At 49.2% G+C, this 16,905-nt stretch overlaps 1 protein-coding gene across 1 annotated transcript in view; it reads left to right on the top strand.

The window, feature by feature from the left end:
• REXO1 (RNA exonuclease 1 homolog) overlaps positions 1–16,905 on the top strand; it is a 346,277-nt gene that overhangs the window by 204,685 nt on the left and 124,687 nt on the right. The window contains exons 13-14 of the mRNA XM_069218223.1: positions 539–654; positions 813–951. Coding sequence (XP_069074324.1) covers positions 539–654; positions 813–951 — 255 coding nt within the window. The remainder of the gene's footprint in view (positions 1–538; positions 655–812; positions 952–16,905) is intronic.

Below are 16,905 nucleotides of genomic sequence, written 5' to 3'. Positions count from 1 at the left end.
CGTTCGGTCATAAAATTGGGAAGTCTAAGGACTAAAGGCACCTTCCTGTCCAGTTATGCATTAATAAAAAATGTACTGAAAGATCCTGCAAAAAGTGATTTACATCACCTGCAGATGAAATGTGCATGCCAAATTGGTGCCATTATGTTTGACATGTTTCTATAGTTTATTCTACATCTTTGAGAATTGAATGGAGGATAAATTTGTGTGGTCATCTTGCTATAAACTTGACTAATGTTCTTGATACTTTCAAGAATCTCCTCACTGCATACGTAGATTTGTAAAGATAATACTGGCTTGTACAATCAAAAGTGCCCAGGCAAGTAACTTGGAAAAAAATAACTTTTATTTTGGAAGTTGTGTATTCTGTGGGATTGTTTTCAAGATGTGGAGCTCTGCTTTAGGAAGATGACTGTTTTGAGGGTATTTGAAGGCCCTTCCATAACATTTTGTTTGGTTAGGAAGGAACCTCCTAATCTTTGTTGCCTATTTCAGTTTCATTATTCTTGCTTTGCTGAACTGTGAATTGTTATTACAGTGCTACACCAAGCAAGGTCTGGAGCTAACAAGAGTAACGGTCATCAATTCTGAACTAAAGGTAGTGTACGACACCTTTGTCAAACCGGAAAACAAAGTGGTTGATTACAACACACGGTGAGTAGTTGTATTTGGTGAGCGTTTCTTCACCCATGTCATGGTAAAAGTAAATTTTTAGCTAAACCGAAATTAGGCTGCTTTTTATATCTCTGGTAATGAATTGTTATTTCTGTCAGATTCCGTGCACCTGAGTAATGCGTCCTCTTTTGCTATAGGTTTTCTGGGGTGACTGAAGAAGATCTGGAGAACACACTAATCACCCTGCGTGATGTGCAGGCCGTATTATTAAACATGTTCTGCTCTCAGACTATCCTAATTGGGCACAGCTTGGAGAGTGACTTATTTGCACTAAAGGTGAGTTTTTTTTAATCTGTTTAAAATTGTTTTAAGCCGTTTTGAGGTGTATCTCTACTCACTGCAATCCTTAATTGGAGTTATACTCTTCTAGATTTTGTCCTGCTAACTTGACGAGATATTTCTAAAATAAAAAAAATGCACTTTCCTTAAACATTGGTTACTAGCAACTGAGATCGTCAAGCGATCAAGACCTTCCGCTTGCTTCTTGGACACTTCATTACAGGTAGGCATATAAACTAACTTGAAAACTCAAAACAATTTAGATCTTCACACTGCCCTATGTAGTATTTAAGTAGTCTTATATTGAGCACAATTAAGGATTAATAAGGTTTTCCACTCTTCCTATAGTTACAGCATGCAAAATCGAACTTTTAGCAGCTGGTGCTCTAGTCTCTGTGAAATTAAACACTTTGCTTATCAGATAATTGTAGAGTTCTCAGTTGTGCTGTTTTGGCTAAGTCTTGTCCATTTTTTTTAAAACTAATAAAACCAGTTAGTAATTAGAGGTATCAGATTACCTAGTTCTTGCAATTAACATCTCTGCAGCTCCCCAACATTTGTAATACTAGAAAATAGTTTGCAGTAGATATGTCTTCTAATTGTGGATTCCTAATCCCAAGTGTAAGGAAATGCCTCCTTGGCATGGTTACCCCCTGACTTTTTACCTTTGCTGATGCTATGTTTTGAATTGAAAGTGTGCTGAGGCCTGCTAACCAGGCCCCAGCACCAATGTTCTTTCCCTAACCTGTACTTTTGTATCCACAATTGGCACACCCTGGCATCCAGGTAAGTCCCTTGTATCTGGTACCCCTGGTACCAAGGGCCCTGATGCCAGGGAAGGTCTCTAAGGGCTGCAGCATATCTTATGCCACCCTGGGGACCCCTCACTCAGCACAGACACACTGCTTGCCAGCTTGTGTGTGCTGGTGAGGACAACACTAGTAAGTCGACATGGCACTCCCCTCAGGGTGCCATGCCAACCTCACACTGCCTATGCAGTATAGATAAGTCACCCCTCTAGCAGGCCTTACAGCCCTAAGGCAGGGTGCACTATACCATAGGTGAGGGCACCCGTGCATGAGCACTGTGCCCCTACAGTGTCTAAGCCAAACCTTAGACATTGTAAGTGCAGGGTAGCCATAAGAGTATATGGTCTGGGAGTCTGTCAAACACGAACTCCACAGCACCATAATGGCTACACTGAAAACTGGGAAGATTGGTATCAAACTTCTCAGCACAATAAATGCACACTGATGCCAGTGTACATTTTATTGTAAAATACACCCCAGACGGCACCTTAGAGGTGCCCCCTGAAACCTTAACCAACTACCTGTGTAGGCTGACTGGTTCCAGCAGCCTGCCACACTCTAGACATGTTGCTGGCCCCATGGGGAGAGTGCCTTTGTCACTCTGAGGCCAGTAAAAAAGCCTGCACTGGGTGGAGATGCTAACACCTCCCCCAGGCAGGAGCTGTAACACCTGGCGGTGAGCCTCAAAGGCTCACCCCCTTTGTTCCAGCACCACAGGGCACTCCAGCTAGTGGAGTTGCCCGCCCCCTCCGGTCACGGCCCCACTTTTGGCGGCAAGGCCGGAGGAAATAATGAGAATAACAAGGAGGAGTCACTGGCCAGTCAGGACAGCCCCTAAGGTGTCCTGAGCTGAAGTGACTCTAACTTTTAGAAATCCTCCATCTTGCAGATGGAGGATTCCCCCAATAGGGATAGGAATGTGACCCCCTCCCCTTGGGAGGAGGCACAAAGAGGGTGTTCCCACCCTCAGGGCTAGTAGCCATTGGCTACTAACCCCCCAGACCTAAACACGCCCTTAAATTTAGTATTTAAGGGCTCCCCTGAACCTAAGAATTTAGATTCCTGCAACTTACAGAAGAAGAGGACTGCTGAGCTGAAAAACCCCTGCAGAAGAAGAAAGAAGACACCAACTGCTTTGGCCCCAGTCCTACCTGCCTGTCTCCTGCCTTCAGAAGAAAACTGCTCCAGCGACGTTTTCCTAAGGACCAGCGACCTCTGAATCCTCAGAGGACTGCCCTGCTTCCAAGAGACCAAGAAACTCCCGAGAACAGCAGCCCTGTTCAACAAAGACTGCAACTTTGTTTCCAGAGGAGCAGATTTAAAGACCCCTGCAATCCCCGCAAGAAGCGTGAGACTTGCAACACTGCACCCGGCGACCCCGACTCGACTGGTGAAGAAACAACACCTCAGGGAGGACCCTCTGGCGACTCCGAGACTGTGAGTAACCAAAGTTTTCCCCCCTGATCCCCCACAGTGACGCCTGCAGAGGGAATCCCGAGGCTCCCCCTGACCGCGACTGCCTGACACTGAAATCCTGACGCCTGGAAAAGACCCTGCACCCGCAGCCCCCAGGACCTGAAGGATCGGAACTCCAGTGCAGGAGTGACCCCCAGGAGGCCCTCTCCCTTGCCCAGGTGGTGGCTACCCGAGGAGCCCCCCCTTTGCCTGCCTGCCTGCACCGCTGAAGAGACCCCTTGGTCTCTCATTGAAAACCATTGGAAACCCGACGTGTTTGCACACTGCACCCGGCCGCCCCCGCGCTGCTGAGGGTGTACTTTTTGTGCTGACTCATGTCCCCCCCCCCCCCGGTGCCCTACAAAACCCCCCTGGTCTGCCCTCCGAAGACGCGGGTACTTACCTGCTGGCAGACTGGAACCGGGGCACCCCCTTACCTCAATTGAAGCCTATGTGTTTTGGGCACCTCTTTGACCTCTGCACCTGACCGTCCCTGAGCTGCTGGTATGGTGACTTTGGGGTTGCTCTGAACCCCCAACGGTGGGCTACCTTGGACCCCAATTTGAACCCCGTAGGTGGTTTACTTACCTGCAAGAACTAACATTACTTTACCTCCCCCAGGAACTGTGAAAATTGCACTAAGTGTCCACTTTTGAAATAGCTATATGTGTTGTATGTAAAAATTATATATGCTATTGTGATTATTCAAAGTTCCTAAAGTACTTACCTACAATACCTTTCAAATGAGATATTACATGTAGAATTTGAACCTGTGGTTCTTAAAATAAACTAAGAAAAGATATTTTTCTATACAAAAACCTATTGGCTGGAATTGTCTGAGTGTGTGTTCCTCATTTATTGCCTGTGTGTGTGTACAACAAATGCTTAACACTACTCCTTTGATAAGCCTACTGCTCGACCACACTACCACAAAATAGAGCATTAGTATTATCTCTTTTTGCCACTATCTTACCTCTAAGGGGAACCCTTGGGCTCTGTGCATACTATTCCTTACTTTGAAATAGTGCATACAGAGCCAACTTCCTACACCAAGTAAAAGTACTTTCGTCTTTTGGTAACATGAACTCCAGTACCCCCTTAACATGCCCCAACACTTCGTTCCAGTAGATCTGCATTAGGGTGCACCCCCACTAAATCTGTGAAAAAGAACCTCCTACTTTTGTACAGCAGCAACGTATTGGGTACTTGAGGATAAACCTTATACAAGCGCTGTAATGTTACATACTATTGACACATGCTTTTTATGCACTTATGACCGGTATTAGATGCTCTTGAAGGCCTCTGCGAAATGTAACCATAACCCTTTCTCTTGATCAGAATCTGTTTCACAAGATAATACCATTGTTCGATGGCATCTGTCGCTGGAGATACACATGTCGTGCATAGCCCGCCATCTGGTGTTGGGTCGGAGTGTTACAAGTTGTTTTTCTTCGAAGAAGTCTTTCGAGTCACGGGACCGAGTGACTCCTCCTCTTCGTCTCCATTGCGCATGGGCGTCGACTACATCTTCGATTGTTTTCTTTCCGCCATCGGGTTCAGACGTGTTCCTGTCGCTCCGAGTTTCGGAACGGAAAGTTAGCTATCTATCGGAAGATTACGGCGGTATTGTTGCGTTCGGGATCGGCTTAGATTGAATCGACACCGCATCGAAGATTGAAGAGCTCCGGTGCCCTTCGTGGTAGCTTCCGATCCCCCGTCGGGGCCTGGTCGGCCCGACTGCATGTACAACAACGCTGATGGAACGGACCCCGTTCCGTTTCTGTCCCAAATGCCACAACAAATACCCGTATACAGACCAACATTTGGTCTGTAACCTGTGCCTGTCGCCTGAGCACAGTGAAGAGACTTGCGAGGCCTGTCGTGCGTTCCGGTCCCGAAAGACACTTCGTGACCGTCGAGCCAGAAGACTTCAGATGGCGTCCACGCCGACAGCGCACCGAGAGTTCGAGGAACAAGAGGAAGAAGAAACCTTCTCGATCCACGAATCGGACTCCGAGGAATTCGACGATCCAAGAACTGTGAGTAAGACGTCGAAGAAGCAAAAGAAAAGTGACAAGGCCCAGGGGACGCCACTGCCACCAGGCCATGGCTCGACCCATAAATTCGGTGACCGACTGTAAGGAAATGCCTCCTTGGCATGGTTACCTCCTGACTTTTTGCCTTTGCTGATGCTATGTTTTGAATTGAAAGTGTGCTGAGGCCTGCTAACCAGGCCCCAGCCCCAGTGTTCTTTCCCTAACCTGTACTTTTGATTCCACAATTGGCACACCCTGGCACCCAGATAAGTCCCTTGTAACTGGTACCTCTGGTACCAAGGGCTCTGATGCCAGGGAAGGTCTCTAAGGGCTGCAGCATGTATTATGCCACCCTAGAGACCCCTCACCCAGCACAGACACACTGCTTACCAGCTTGTGTGTGCTACTGAGAACAAAATGAGTAAGTCGACATGGCACTCCCCTCAGGGTGCCATGCCAGCCTCTCACTGCCTATGCAGTATAGGTAAGACACCCCTCTAGCAGGCCTTACAGCCCTAAGGCAGGGTGCACTATACCATGGGTGAGGGTACCAGTGCATGAGCACTGTGCCCCGTCAGTGTCTAAGCAAAACCTTAGACATTGTAAGTGCAGGGTAGCCATAAGAGTATATGGTCTGGGAGTCTGTTTTACACGAACTCCACAGCACCATAATGGCTACACTGAAAACTGGGAAGTTTGGTATCAAACTTCTCAGCACAATAAATGCACACTAATGCCAGTGTACATTTTATTGTAAAATACACCACAGAGGGCACCTTAGAGGTGCCCCCTGAAACTTAACCGACTATCTGTGTAGGCTGACTGGTTCCAGCAGCCTGCCACACTAGAGACATGTTGCTGGCCCCATGGGGAGAGTGCCTTTGTCACTCTGAGGCCAGTAACAAAGCCTGCACTGGGTGGAGATGCTAACACCTCCCCCAGGCAGGAGCTGTAACACCTGGCGGTGAGCCTCAAAGGCTCACCCCTTTGTCACAGCACCGCAGGGCACTCCAGCTAGTGGAGTTGCCCGCCCCCTCCGGCCCCGGCCCCCACTTTTGGCGGCAAGGCCGGAGAAAATAATGAGAATAACAAGGAGGAGTCACTGGCCAGTCAGGACAGCCCCTAAGGTGTCCTGAGCTGAGGTGACTCTAACTTTTAGAAATCCTCCATCTTGCAGATGGAGGATTCCCCCAATAGGATTAGGGATGTGACCCCCTCCCCTTGGGAGGAGGCACAAAGAGGGTGTACCCACCCTCAGGGCTAGTAGCCATTGGCTACTAACCCCCCAGACCTAAACACGCCCTTAAATTTAGTATTTAAGGGCTCTCCCTGAACCTAGAAACTAGATTCCTGCAACAACAAGAAGGACTGCCTAGCTGAAAACCCCTGCAGAGGAAGACCAGAAGACAACAACTGCCTTGGCTCCAGAAACTCACCGGCCTGTCACCTGCCTCCCAAAGAACTCTGCTCCAGCGACGCCTTCCAAAGGGACCAGCGACCTCTGAATCCTCTGAGGACTGCCCTGCTTCGACGACGACAAGAAACTCCCGAGGACAGCGGACCTGCTCCAAAAAGACTGCAACTTTATCCAAAGGAGCAGCTTTAAAGAACCCTGCAATCTCCCCGCAAGAAGCGTGAGACTTGCAACACTGCACCCGGCGACCCCGACTCGGCTGGTGGAGAACCAACACCTCAGGGAGGACCCCCGGACTACTCTACGACTGTGAGTACCAAAACCTGTCCCCCCTAAGCCCCCACAGCGCCGCCTGCAGAGGGAATCCCGAGGCTTCCCCTGACCGCGACTCTCTGAAACCTAAGTCCCGACGCCTGGAAAAGACCCTGCACCCGCAGCCCCCAGGACCTGAAGGTCCGGACTTTCACTGCAGAAGTGACCCCCAGGAGTCCCTCTCCCTTGCCCAAGTGGAGGTTTCCCCGAGGAAGCCCCCCCCTTGCCTGCCTGCAGCGCTAAAGAGATCCCTTGATCTCTCATTGACTTCCATTGCGAACCCGACGCTTGTTCTAACACTGCACCCGGCCGCCCCCGCGCCGCTGAGGGTGAAATTTCTGTGTGGGCTTGTGTCCCCCCCGGTGCCCTACAAAACCCCCCTGGTCTGCCCTCCGAAGACGCGGGTACTTACCTGCTGGCAGACTGGAACCGGGGCACCCCCTTCTCTCCATTGAAGCCTATGCGTTTTGGGCACCACTTTGAACTCTGCACCTGACCGGCCCTGAGCTGCTGGTGTGGTAACTTTGGGGTTGCTCTGAACCCCCAACGGTGGGCTACCTTGGACCAAGAACTGAACCCTGTAAGTGTCGTACTTACCTGGTAAAACTAACAAAAACTTACCTCCCCCAGGAACTGTGAAAATTGCACTGTGTCCACTTTTAAAATAGCTATTTGTGAATAACTTGAAAAGTATACATGCAATTGAAATGATTCAAAGTTCCTAATGTACTTACCTGCAATACCTTTCAAACAAGATATTACATGTTAAATTTGAGCCTGTGGTTCTTAAAAATAAACTAAGAAAATATATTTTTCTATACAAAACCTATTGGCTGGATTTGTCTCTGAGTGTGTGTACCTCATTTATTGTCTAGGTGTATGTACAACAAATGCTTAACACTACTCCTTGGATAAGCCTACTGCTCGACCACACTACCACAAACTAGAGCATTAGTATTATCTCTTTTTACCACTATTTTACCTCTAAGGGGAACCCTTGGACTCTGTGCATGCTATTTGTAAGGAAATGCCTCCTTGGCATGGTTGCCCCCTGACTTTTTGCCTTTGCTGATGCTATGTTTACAATTGAAAGTGTGCTGAGGCCTGCTAACCAGGCCCCAGCACCAGTGTTCTTTCCCTAACCTGTACTTTTGTATCCACAATTGGCAGACCCTGGCATCCAGATAAGTCCCTTGTAAACTGGTACTTCTAGTACCAAGGGCCCTGATGCCAAGGAAGGTCTCTAGGGGCTGCAGCATGTCTTATGCCACCCTGGAGACCTCTCACTCAGCACAGACACACTGCTTGCCAGCTTGTGTGTGCTAGTGAGGACAAAACGAGTAAGTCGACATGGCACTCCCCTCAGGGTGCCATGCCAGCCTCTCACTGCCTATGCAGTATAGGTAAGACACCCCTCTAGCAGGCCTTACAGCCCTAAGGCTGGGTGCACTATACCATAGGTGAGGGTACCAGTGCATGAGCATGGTACCCCTACAGTGTCTAAACAAAACCTTAGACATTGTAAGTGCAGGGTAGCCATAAGAGTATATGGTCTGGGAGTCTGTCAAACACGAACTCCACAGCACCATAATGGCTACACTGAAAACTGGGAAGTTTGGTATCAAACTTCTCAGCACAATAAATGCACACTGATGCCAGTGTACATTTTGTTGCAAAATACACCCCAGAGGGCACCTTAGAGGTGCCCCCTGAAACTTAACCGACTGTCTGTGTAGGCTGACTAGTTCCAGCAGCCTGCCACACCAGAGACATGTTGCTGGCCCCATGGGGAGAGTGCCTTTGTCACTCTGAGGCCAGTAACAAAGCCTGCACTGGGTGGAGATGCTAACACCTCCCCCAGGCAGGAGCTGTGACACCTGGCGGTGAGCCTCAAAGGCTCACCCCTTTGTCACAGCCCAGCAGGGCACTCCAGCTTAGTGGAGTTGCCCGCCCCCTCCGGCCACGGCCCCCACTTTTGGCGGCAAGGCTGGAGGGAACAAAGAAAGCAACAAGGAGGAGTCACTGGCCAGTCAGGACAGCCCCTAAGGTGTCCTGAGCTGAGGTGACTCTAACTTTTAGAAATCCTCCATCTTGCAGATGGAGGATTCCCCCAATAGGGTTAGGATTGTGACCCCCTCCCCTTGGGAGGAGGCACAAAGAGGGTATACCCACCCTCAGGGCTAGTAGCCATTGGCTACTAACCCCCCAGACCTAAACACGCCCTTAAATTTAGTATTTAAGGGCTACCCTGAACCCTAGAAAATTAGATTCCTGCAACTACAAGAAGAAGGACTGCCTAGCTGAAAACCCCTGCAGAGGAAGACCAGAAGACAACAACTGCCTTGGCTCCAGAAACTCACCGGCCTGTCTCCTGCCTTCCAAAGAACTCTGCTCCAGCGACGCCTTCCAAGGGACCAGCGACCTCTGACTCCTCTGAGGACTGCCCTGCTTCGAAAAAGACAAGAAACTCCCGAGGACAGCGGACCTGCTCCAAAAAGACTGCAACTTTGTTTCAAGAAGCAGCTTTAAAGAACCCTGCAACTCCCCGCAAGAAGCGTGAGACTTGCAACACTGCACCCGGCGACGCCGACTCGGCTGGTGGAGAACAAACACCTCAGGGAGGACCCCCGGACTACTCTCCGACTGTGAGTACCAAAACCTGTCCCCCCTGAGCCCCCACAGCGCCGCCTGCAGAGGGAATCCCCCGAGGCTTCCCCTGACCGCGACTCTCTGAAACCTAAGTCCCGACGCCTGGAAAAGACCCTGCACCCGCAGCCCCCAGGACCTGAAGGACCGGACTTTCACTGGAGAAGTGACCCCCAGGAGTCCCTCTCCCTTGCCCAAGTGGAGGTTTCCCCGAGGAAGCCCCCCCCTTGCCTGCCTGCAGCGCTGAAGAGATCCGTTGATCTCTCATAGACTAACATTGCAAACCCGACGCTTGTTTCTACACTGCACCCGGCCGCCCCCGCGCTGCTGAGGGTGAAATTTCTGTGTGGGCTTGTGTCCCCCCCGGTGCCCTACAAAACCCCCCTGGTCTGCCCTCCGAAGACGCGGGTACTTACCTGCAAGCAGACCGGAACCGGGGCACCCCCTTCTCTCCATTCTAGCCTATGCGTTTTGGGCACCACTTTGAACTCTGCACCTGACCGGCCCTGAGCTGCTGGTGTGGTAACTTTGGGGTTGCTCTGAACCCCCAACGGTGGGCTACCTTGGACCAAGAACTGAACCCTGTAAGTGTCTTACTTACCTGGTAAAACTAACAAAAACTTACCTCCCCCAGGAACTGTGAAAATTGCACTAAGTGTCCACTTTTGAAATAGCTATTTGTGAATAACTTGAAAAGTATACATGCAATTGAAATGATTCAAAGTTCCTAATGTACTTACCTGCAATACCTTTCAAACAAGATATTACATGTTAAATTTGAACCTGTGGTTCTTAAAATAAACTAAGAAAAGATATTTTTCTATACAAAACCTATTGGCTGGATTTGTCTCTGAGTGTGTGTACCTCATTTATTGTCTATGTGTATGTACAACAAATGCTTAACACTACTCCTTGGATAAGCCTACTGCTCGACCACACTACCACAAAATAGAGCATTAGTATTATCTATTTTTACCACTATTTTACCTCTAAGGGGAACCCTTGGACTCTGTGCATGCTATTCCTTTCTTTGAAATAGCACATACAGAGCCAACTTCCTACATTGGTGGATCAGCGGTGGGGTACAAGACTTTGCATTTGCTGGACTACTCAGCCAATACCTGATCACACGACAAATTCCAAAATTGGCATTAGAAATTGATTTTTGCAATTTGAAAAGTTTTCTAAATTCTTAAAAGACCTGCTAGGGCCTTGTGTTAGATCCTGTTTAGCATTTCTTTTAGAGTTTAAAAGTTTGGTAAAAGTTTGAATTAGATTCTAGAACCAGTTTTAGATTCTTAAAAAGTATTCCAACTTTTAGAAGCAAAATGTCTAGCACAGATGTGACTGTGGTGGAACTCGACACCACACCTTACCTCCATCTTAAGATGAGGGAGCTAAGGTCACTCTGTAAAATAAAGAAAATAACAATGGGCCCCAAACCTACCAAAATACAGCTCCAGGAGCTTTTGGCAGAGTTTGAAAAGGCCAACCCCTCTGAGGGTGGCAACTCAGAGGAAGAGGATAGTGAATTGGAGGAAGATTCCCCCCTACCAGTCCTATCTAGGGAGGACAGGACCTCTCAAGCCCTGACTCCAAAAATACTAGTCAGAGATGCTGGCTCCCTCACAGGAGGGACCAGCACCTCTGAAATCACTGAGGATAACTCCAGTGAAGAGGACATCCAGTTAGCCAGGATGGCCAAAAGATTGGCTTTGGAAAGACAGATCCTAGCCATAGAGAGGGAAAGACAAGAGATGGGCCTAGGACCCATCAATGGTGGCAGCAACATAAATAGGGTCAGAGATTCTCCTGACATGTTGAAAATCCCTAAAGGGATTGTAACTAAATATGAAGATGGTGATGACATCACCAAATGGTTCACAGCTTTTGAGAGGGCTTGTGTAACCAGAAAAGTGAACAGATCTCACTGGGGTGCTCTCCTTTGGGAAATGTTCACAGGAAAGTGTAGGGATAGACTCCTCACACTCTCTGGAAAAGATGCAGAATCTTATGACCTCATGAAGGGTACCCTGATTGAGGGCTTTGGATTCTCCACTGAGGAGTATAGGATTAGATTCAGGGGGGCTCAAAAATCCTCGAGCCAGACCTGGGTTGACTTTGTAGACTACTCAGTAAAAACACTAGATGGTTGGATTCAAGGCAGTGGTGTAAGTAATTATGATGGGCTGTACAATTTATTTGTGAAAGAACACCTGTTAAGTAATTGTTTCAATGATAAACTGCATCAGCATCTGGTAGACCTAGGACCAATTTCTCCCCAAGAATTGGGAAAGAAGGCGGACCATTGGGTCAAGACTAGGGTGTCCAAAACTTCCACAGGGGGTGACCAAAAGAAAGGGGTCACAAAACCTCCCCAGGGGAAAGGTGGTGAGACAGCCAAAAATAAAAATAGTCAAGAGTCTTCTAAAGGCCCCCAAAAACCTGCACAGGAGGGTGGGCCCAGAGCCTCTTCACAAAACAATCCTGGGTACAAGGGTAAAAACTTTGATCCCAAAAAGGCCTGGTGTCGAAACTGTAGTCAGTCTGGACACCAAACTGGAGACAAGGCCTGTCCCAAGAAAAGTTCCACTCCAAACTCCAATCCAGGTAACACTGGAATGGCTAGTCTCCAAGTGGGATCAACAGTGTGCCCAGAGCAAATCAGGGTCCACACTAAAGCTACTCTAGTCTCTGAGGGTGGGGTGGATTTAGCCACTCTAGCTGCCTGGCCGCCTAACATGCAAAAATACAGGCAGCAGCTCTTTATTAATGGGACAAGTGTAGAGGGCCTGAGGGATACAGGTGCCAGTGTCACCATGGTGACAGAGAAACTGGTTTCCCCTGGCCAATACCTGACTGGAATAACTTATACAGTCACCAATGCTGACAATCAAACTAAAGCACATCCCATGGCAATGGTAACTTTAGAATGGGGAGGGGTCAATGGCCTGAAACAGGTGGTGGTCTCCTCAAACATCCCAGTAGACTGTCTGCTTGGAAATGACCTGGAGTCCTCAGCATGGGCTGAGGTAGAACTAAAAACCCATGCAGCCATGTTGGGTATCCCTGAACTGGTGTGTGTAAAAACAAGAGCACAATGCAAGGCACAGGGTGAAAAAGTAGAGCTGGAGTCTGGAAAAATGGCCCAGCCTACCAAGAGAAAAGGAAAGTCAGTTGGGAAACCAACTGCAACACAGTCAGAAAAAGAGAACCTCTCTTCTCAGGAAGAAGTTCTGCCCTCTGAGGGAACTGAGCCTTTGGAGCTTGAACCTTATCAGGTTGAGCTCTTAGGCCCAGGGGGACCCTCAAGGGAAGAGCTGTGTAAGGGACAAGAAACCTGTCCCTCTCTGGAAGGCCTTAGGCAGCAAGCTGCTGAAGAGTCCAAGGGCAAGAAAAATGGAACACATAGGGTCTATTGGGAAGATGGACTCCTGTACACTGAGGCCAGAGACCCCAAACCTGGTGCCACTAGGAGAGTGGTAGTGCCTCAGTCGTTCAGAGAGTTTATTCTGACCTTAGCCCATGATATTCCCCTTGCTGGGCATTTGGGACAAACCAAGACGTGGGAGAGGTTAGTCAACCACTTCTACTGGCCCAATATGTCCCAGAAGGTTAAGGAGTTTTGCCTCTCCTGCCCCACCTGTCAATCCAGTGGTAAGACAGGTGGGCACCCAAAGGCCCCCCTCATTCCACTTCCAGTGGTGGGGGTCCCCTTTGAAAGAGTGGGTGTGGACATAGTTGGTCCACTGGAACCTCCCACAGCCTCAGGAAATATGTACGTCCTAGTAGTAGTGGATCATGCTACTAGGTATCCTGAAGCTATTCCCCTTAGGTCGACTACTGCCCCTGCAGTAGCCAAGGCCCTCATTGGTATCTTTACCAGAGTGGGTTTCCCTAAGGAGGTGGTGTCTGACAGAGGTACCAACTTCATGTCAGCATACCTAAAACACATGTGGAATGAGTGTGGAGTGACTTACAAATTCACTACACCATACCATCCACAAACTAATGGCTTAGTTGAGAGATTCAACAAGACATTAAAAGGCATGATCATGGGGCTCCCAGAAAAACTCAAAAGGAGATGGGATGTCCTCTTGCCATGTCTGCTTTTTGCTTACAGAGAGGTGCCACAGAAGGGAGTAGGATTCTCACCCTTTGAACTTCTGTTTGGCCACCCTGTAAGGGGACCACTTGCTCTTGTTAAAGAAGGCTGGGAGAGACCTCTTCATGAGCCTAAACAAGACATAGTGGACTATGTACTTGGCCTTCGCTCTAGAATGGCAGAGTACATGGAAAAGGCAACCAAAAACCTTGAGGCCAGCCAACAGCTCCAGAAGTTTTGGTATGACCAAAAGGCTGCACTGGTTGAGTTCCAACCAGGGCAGAAAGTCTGGGTTCTGGAGCCTGTGGCTCCCAGGGCACTCCAGGACAAATGGAGTGGCCCTTACCCAGTGTTAGAAAGGAAGAGTCAGGTCACCTACCTGGTGGACCTGGGCACAAGCAGGAGCCCCAAGAGGGTGATCCATGTGAACCGCCTTAAGCTCTTCCATGACAGGGCTGATGTGAATCTGTTGATGGTAACAGATGAGGATCAGGAGGCAGAGAGTGAACCTCTCCCTGATCTTCTATCATCAGACCCAAAAGATGGCTCAGTAGATGGAGTGATCTACTCAGACACCCTCTCTGGCCAACAGCAAGCTGATTGTAGGAGAGTCCTACAACAGTTTCCTGAACTCTTCTCCTTAACCCCTGGTCAGACACACCTGTGTACCCATGATGTGGACACAGGAGACAGCATGCCTGTCAAAAACAAAATCTTTAGACAGTCTGACCATGTTAAGGAAAGCATCAAGGTGGAAGTCCACAAGATGCTGGAATTGGGAGTAATTGAGCGCTCTGACAGCCCCTGGGCTAGCCCAGTGGTCTTAGTCCCCAAACCTCACACCAAAGATGGAAAGAAAGAGATGAGGTTTTGTGTGGACTACAGAGGGCTCAATTCTGTCACCAAGACAGATGCTCATCCAATCCCTAGAGCTGATGAGCTCATAGATAAATTAGGTGCTGCCAAATTCTTAAGTACCTTTGACTTGACAGCAGGGTACTGGCAAATAAAAATGGCACCTGGAGCAAAAGAGAAAACAGCATTCTCCACACCTGATGGGCATTACCAGTTTACTGTTATGCCCTTTGGTTTAAAGAATGCCCCTGCCACCTTCCAAAGGTTGGTGAATCAAGTCCTTGCTGGCTTGGAGTCCTTTAGCACAGCTTATCTTGATGATATTGCTGTCTTTAGCTCCACCTGGCAGGATCACCTGGTCCACCTGAAGAAGGTTTTGAAGGCTCTGCAATCTGCAGGCCTCTCTATCAAGGCATCCAAATGCCAGATAGGGCAGGTGTAGGAAGTTGGCTCTGTATGTGCTATTTCAAAGTAAGGAATAGCATGCACAGAGTCCAAGGGTTCCCCTTAGAGGTAAAATAGTGGTAAAAATAGATAATACTAATGCTCTATTTTGTGGTAGTGTGGTCGAGCAGTAGGCTTATCCAAGGAGTAGTGTTAAGCATTTGTTGTACATACACATAGACAATAAATGAGGTACACACACTCAGAGACAAATCCAGCCAATAGGTTTTTATATAGAAAAATATCTTTTCTTAGTTTATTTTAAGAACCACAGGTTCAAATTCTACATGTAATAGCTCATTCGAAAGGTATTGCAGGTAAGTACTTTAGGAACTTCAAATCATCAAAATTGCATGTATACTTTTCAAGTTATTCACAAATAGTTGTTTTAAAAGTGGACACTTAGTGCAATTTTCACAGTTCCTAGGGGAGGTAAGTATTTGTTAGTTTTACCAGGTAAGTAAGACACTTACAGGGTTCAGTTCTTGGTCCAAGGTAGCCCACCGTTGGGGGTTCAGAGCAACCCCAAAGTCACCACACCAGCAGCTCAGGGCCGGTCAGGTGCAGAGTTCAAAGTGGTGCCCAAAACACATAGGCTAGAATGGAGAGAAGGGGGTGCCCCGGTTCCGGTCTGCTTGCAGGTAAGTACCCGCGTCTTCGGAGGGCAGACCAGGGGGGTTTTGTAGGGCACCGGGGGGGACACAAGTCCACACAGAACTTTCACCCTCAGCGGCGCGGGGGCGGCCGGGTGCAGTGTAGAAACAAGCGTCGGGTTCGCAATGTTAGTCTATGAGAGATCTCGGGATCTCTTCAGCGCTGCAGGCAGGCAAGGGGGGGGTTCCTCGGGGAAACCTCCACTTGGGCAAGGGAGAGGGACTCCTGGGGGTCACTTCTCCAGTGAAAGTCCGGTCCTTCAGGTCCTGGGGGCTGCGGGTGCAGGGTCTCTCCCAGGCGTCGGGACTTTAGATTCAAAGAGTCGCGGTCAGGGGAAGCCTCGGGATTCCCTCTGCAGGCGGCGCTGTGGGGGCTCAGGGGGGACAGGTTTTGGTACTCACAGTATCAGAGTAGTCCTGGGGTCCCTCCTGAGGTGTCGGGTCTCCACCAGCCGAGTCGGGGTCGCCGGGTGCAGTGTTGCAAGTCTCACGCTTCTTGCGGGGAGCTTGCAGGGTTCTTTAAAGCTGCTGGAAACAAAGTTGCAGCTTTTCTTTGGAGCAGGTCCGCTGTCCTCGGGAGTTTCTTGTCTTTTCGAAGCAGGGGCAGTCCTCAGAGGATGTCGAGGTCGCTGGTCCCTTTGGAAGGCGTCGCTGGAGCAGGATCTTTGGAAGGCAGGAGACAGGCCGGTGAGTTTCTGGAGCCAAGGCAGTTGTCGTCTTCGGGTCTTCCTCTGCAGGGGTTTTTCAGCTAGGCAGTCCTTCTTCTTGTAGTTGCAGGAATCTAATTTTCTAGGGTTCAGGGTAGCCCTTAAATACTAAATTTAAGGGCGTGTTTAGGTCTGGGGGGTTAGTAGCCAATGGCTACTAGCCCTGAGGGTGGGTACACCCTCTTTGTGCCTCCTCCCAAGGGGAGGGGGTCACAATCCTAACCCTATTGGGGGAATCCTCCATCTGCAAGATGGAGGATTTCTAAAAGTCAGAGTCACCTCAGCTCAGGACACCTTAGGGGCTGTCCTGACTGGCCAGTGACTCCTCCTTGTTTTTCTCATTATTTTCTCCGGCCTTGCCGCCAAAAGTGGGGCCTGGCCGGAGGGGGCGGGCAACTCCACTAGCTGGAGTGTCCTGCTGGGTTGGCACAAAGGAGGTGAGCCTTTGAGGCTCACCGCCAGGTGTGACAATTCCTGCCTGGGGGAGGTGTTAGCATCTCCACCCAGTGCAGGCT

Source organism: Pleurodeles waltl, chromosome 12 (genome assembly GCF_031143425.1).
Source record: "Pleurodeles waltl isolate 20211129_DDA chromosome 12, aPleWal1.hap1.20221129, whole genome shotgun sequence".
Taxonomy (NCBI): Eukaryota; Metazoa; Chordata; class Amphibia; order Caudata; family Salamandridae; genus Pleurodeles; species Pleurodeles waltl.
The sequence above is the reverse complement of the archived record's forward strand: the minus strand, read 5'-3'. Positions and strand labels throughout refer to the sequence as shown.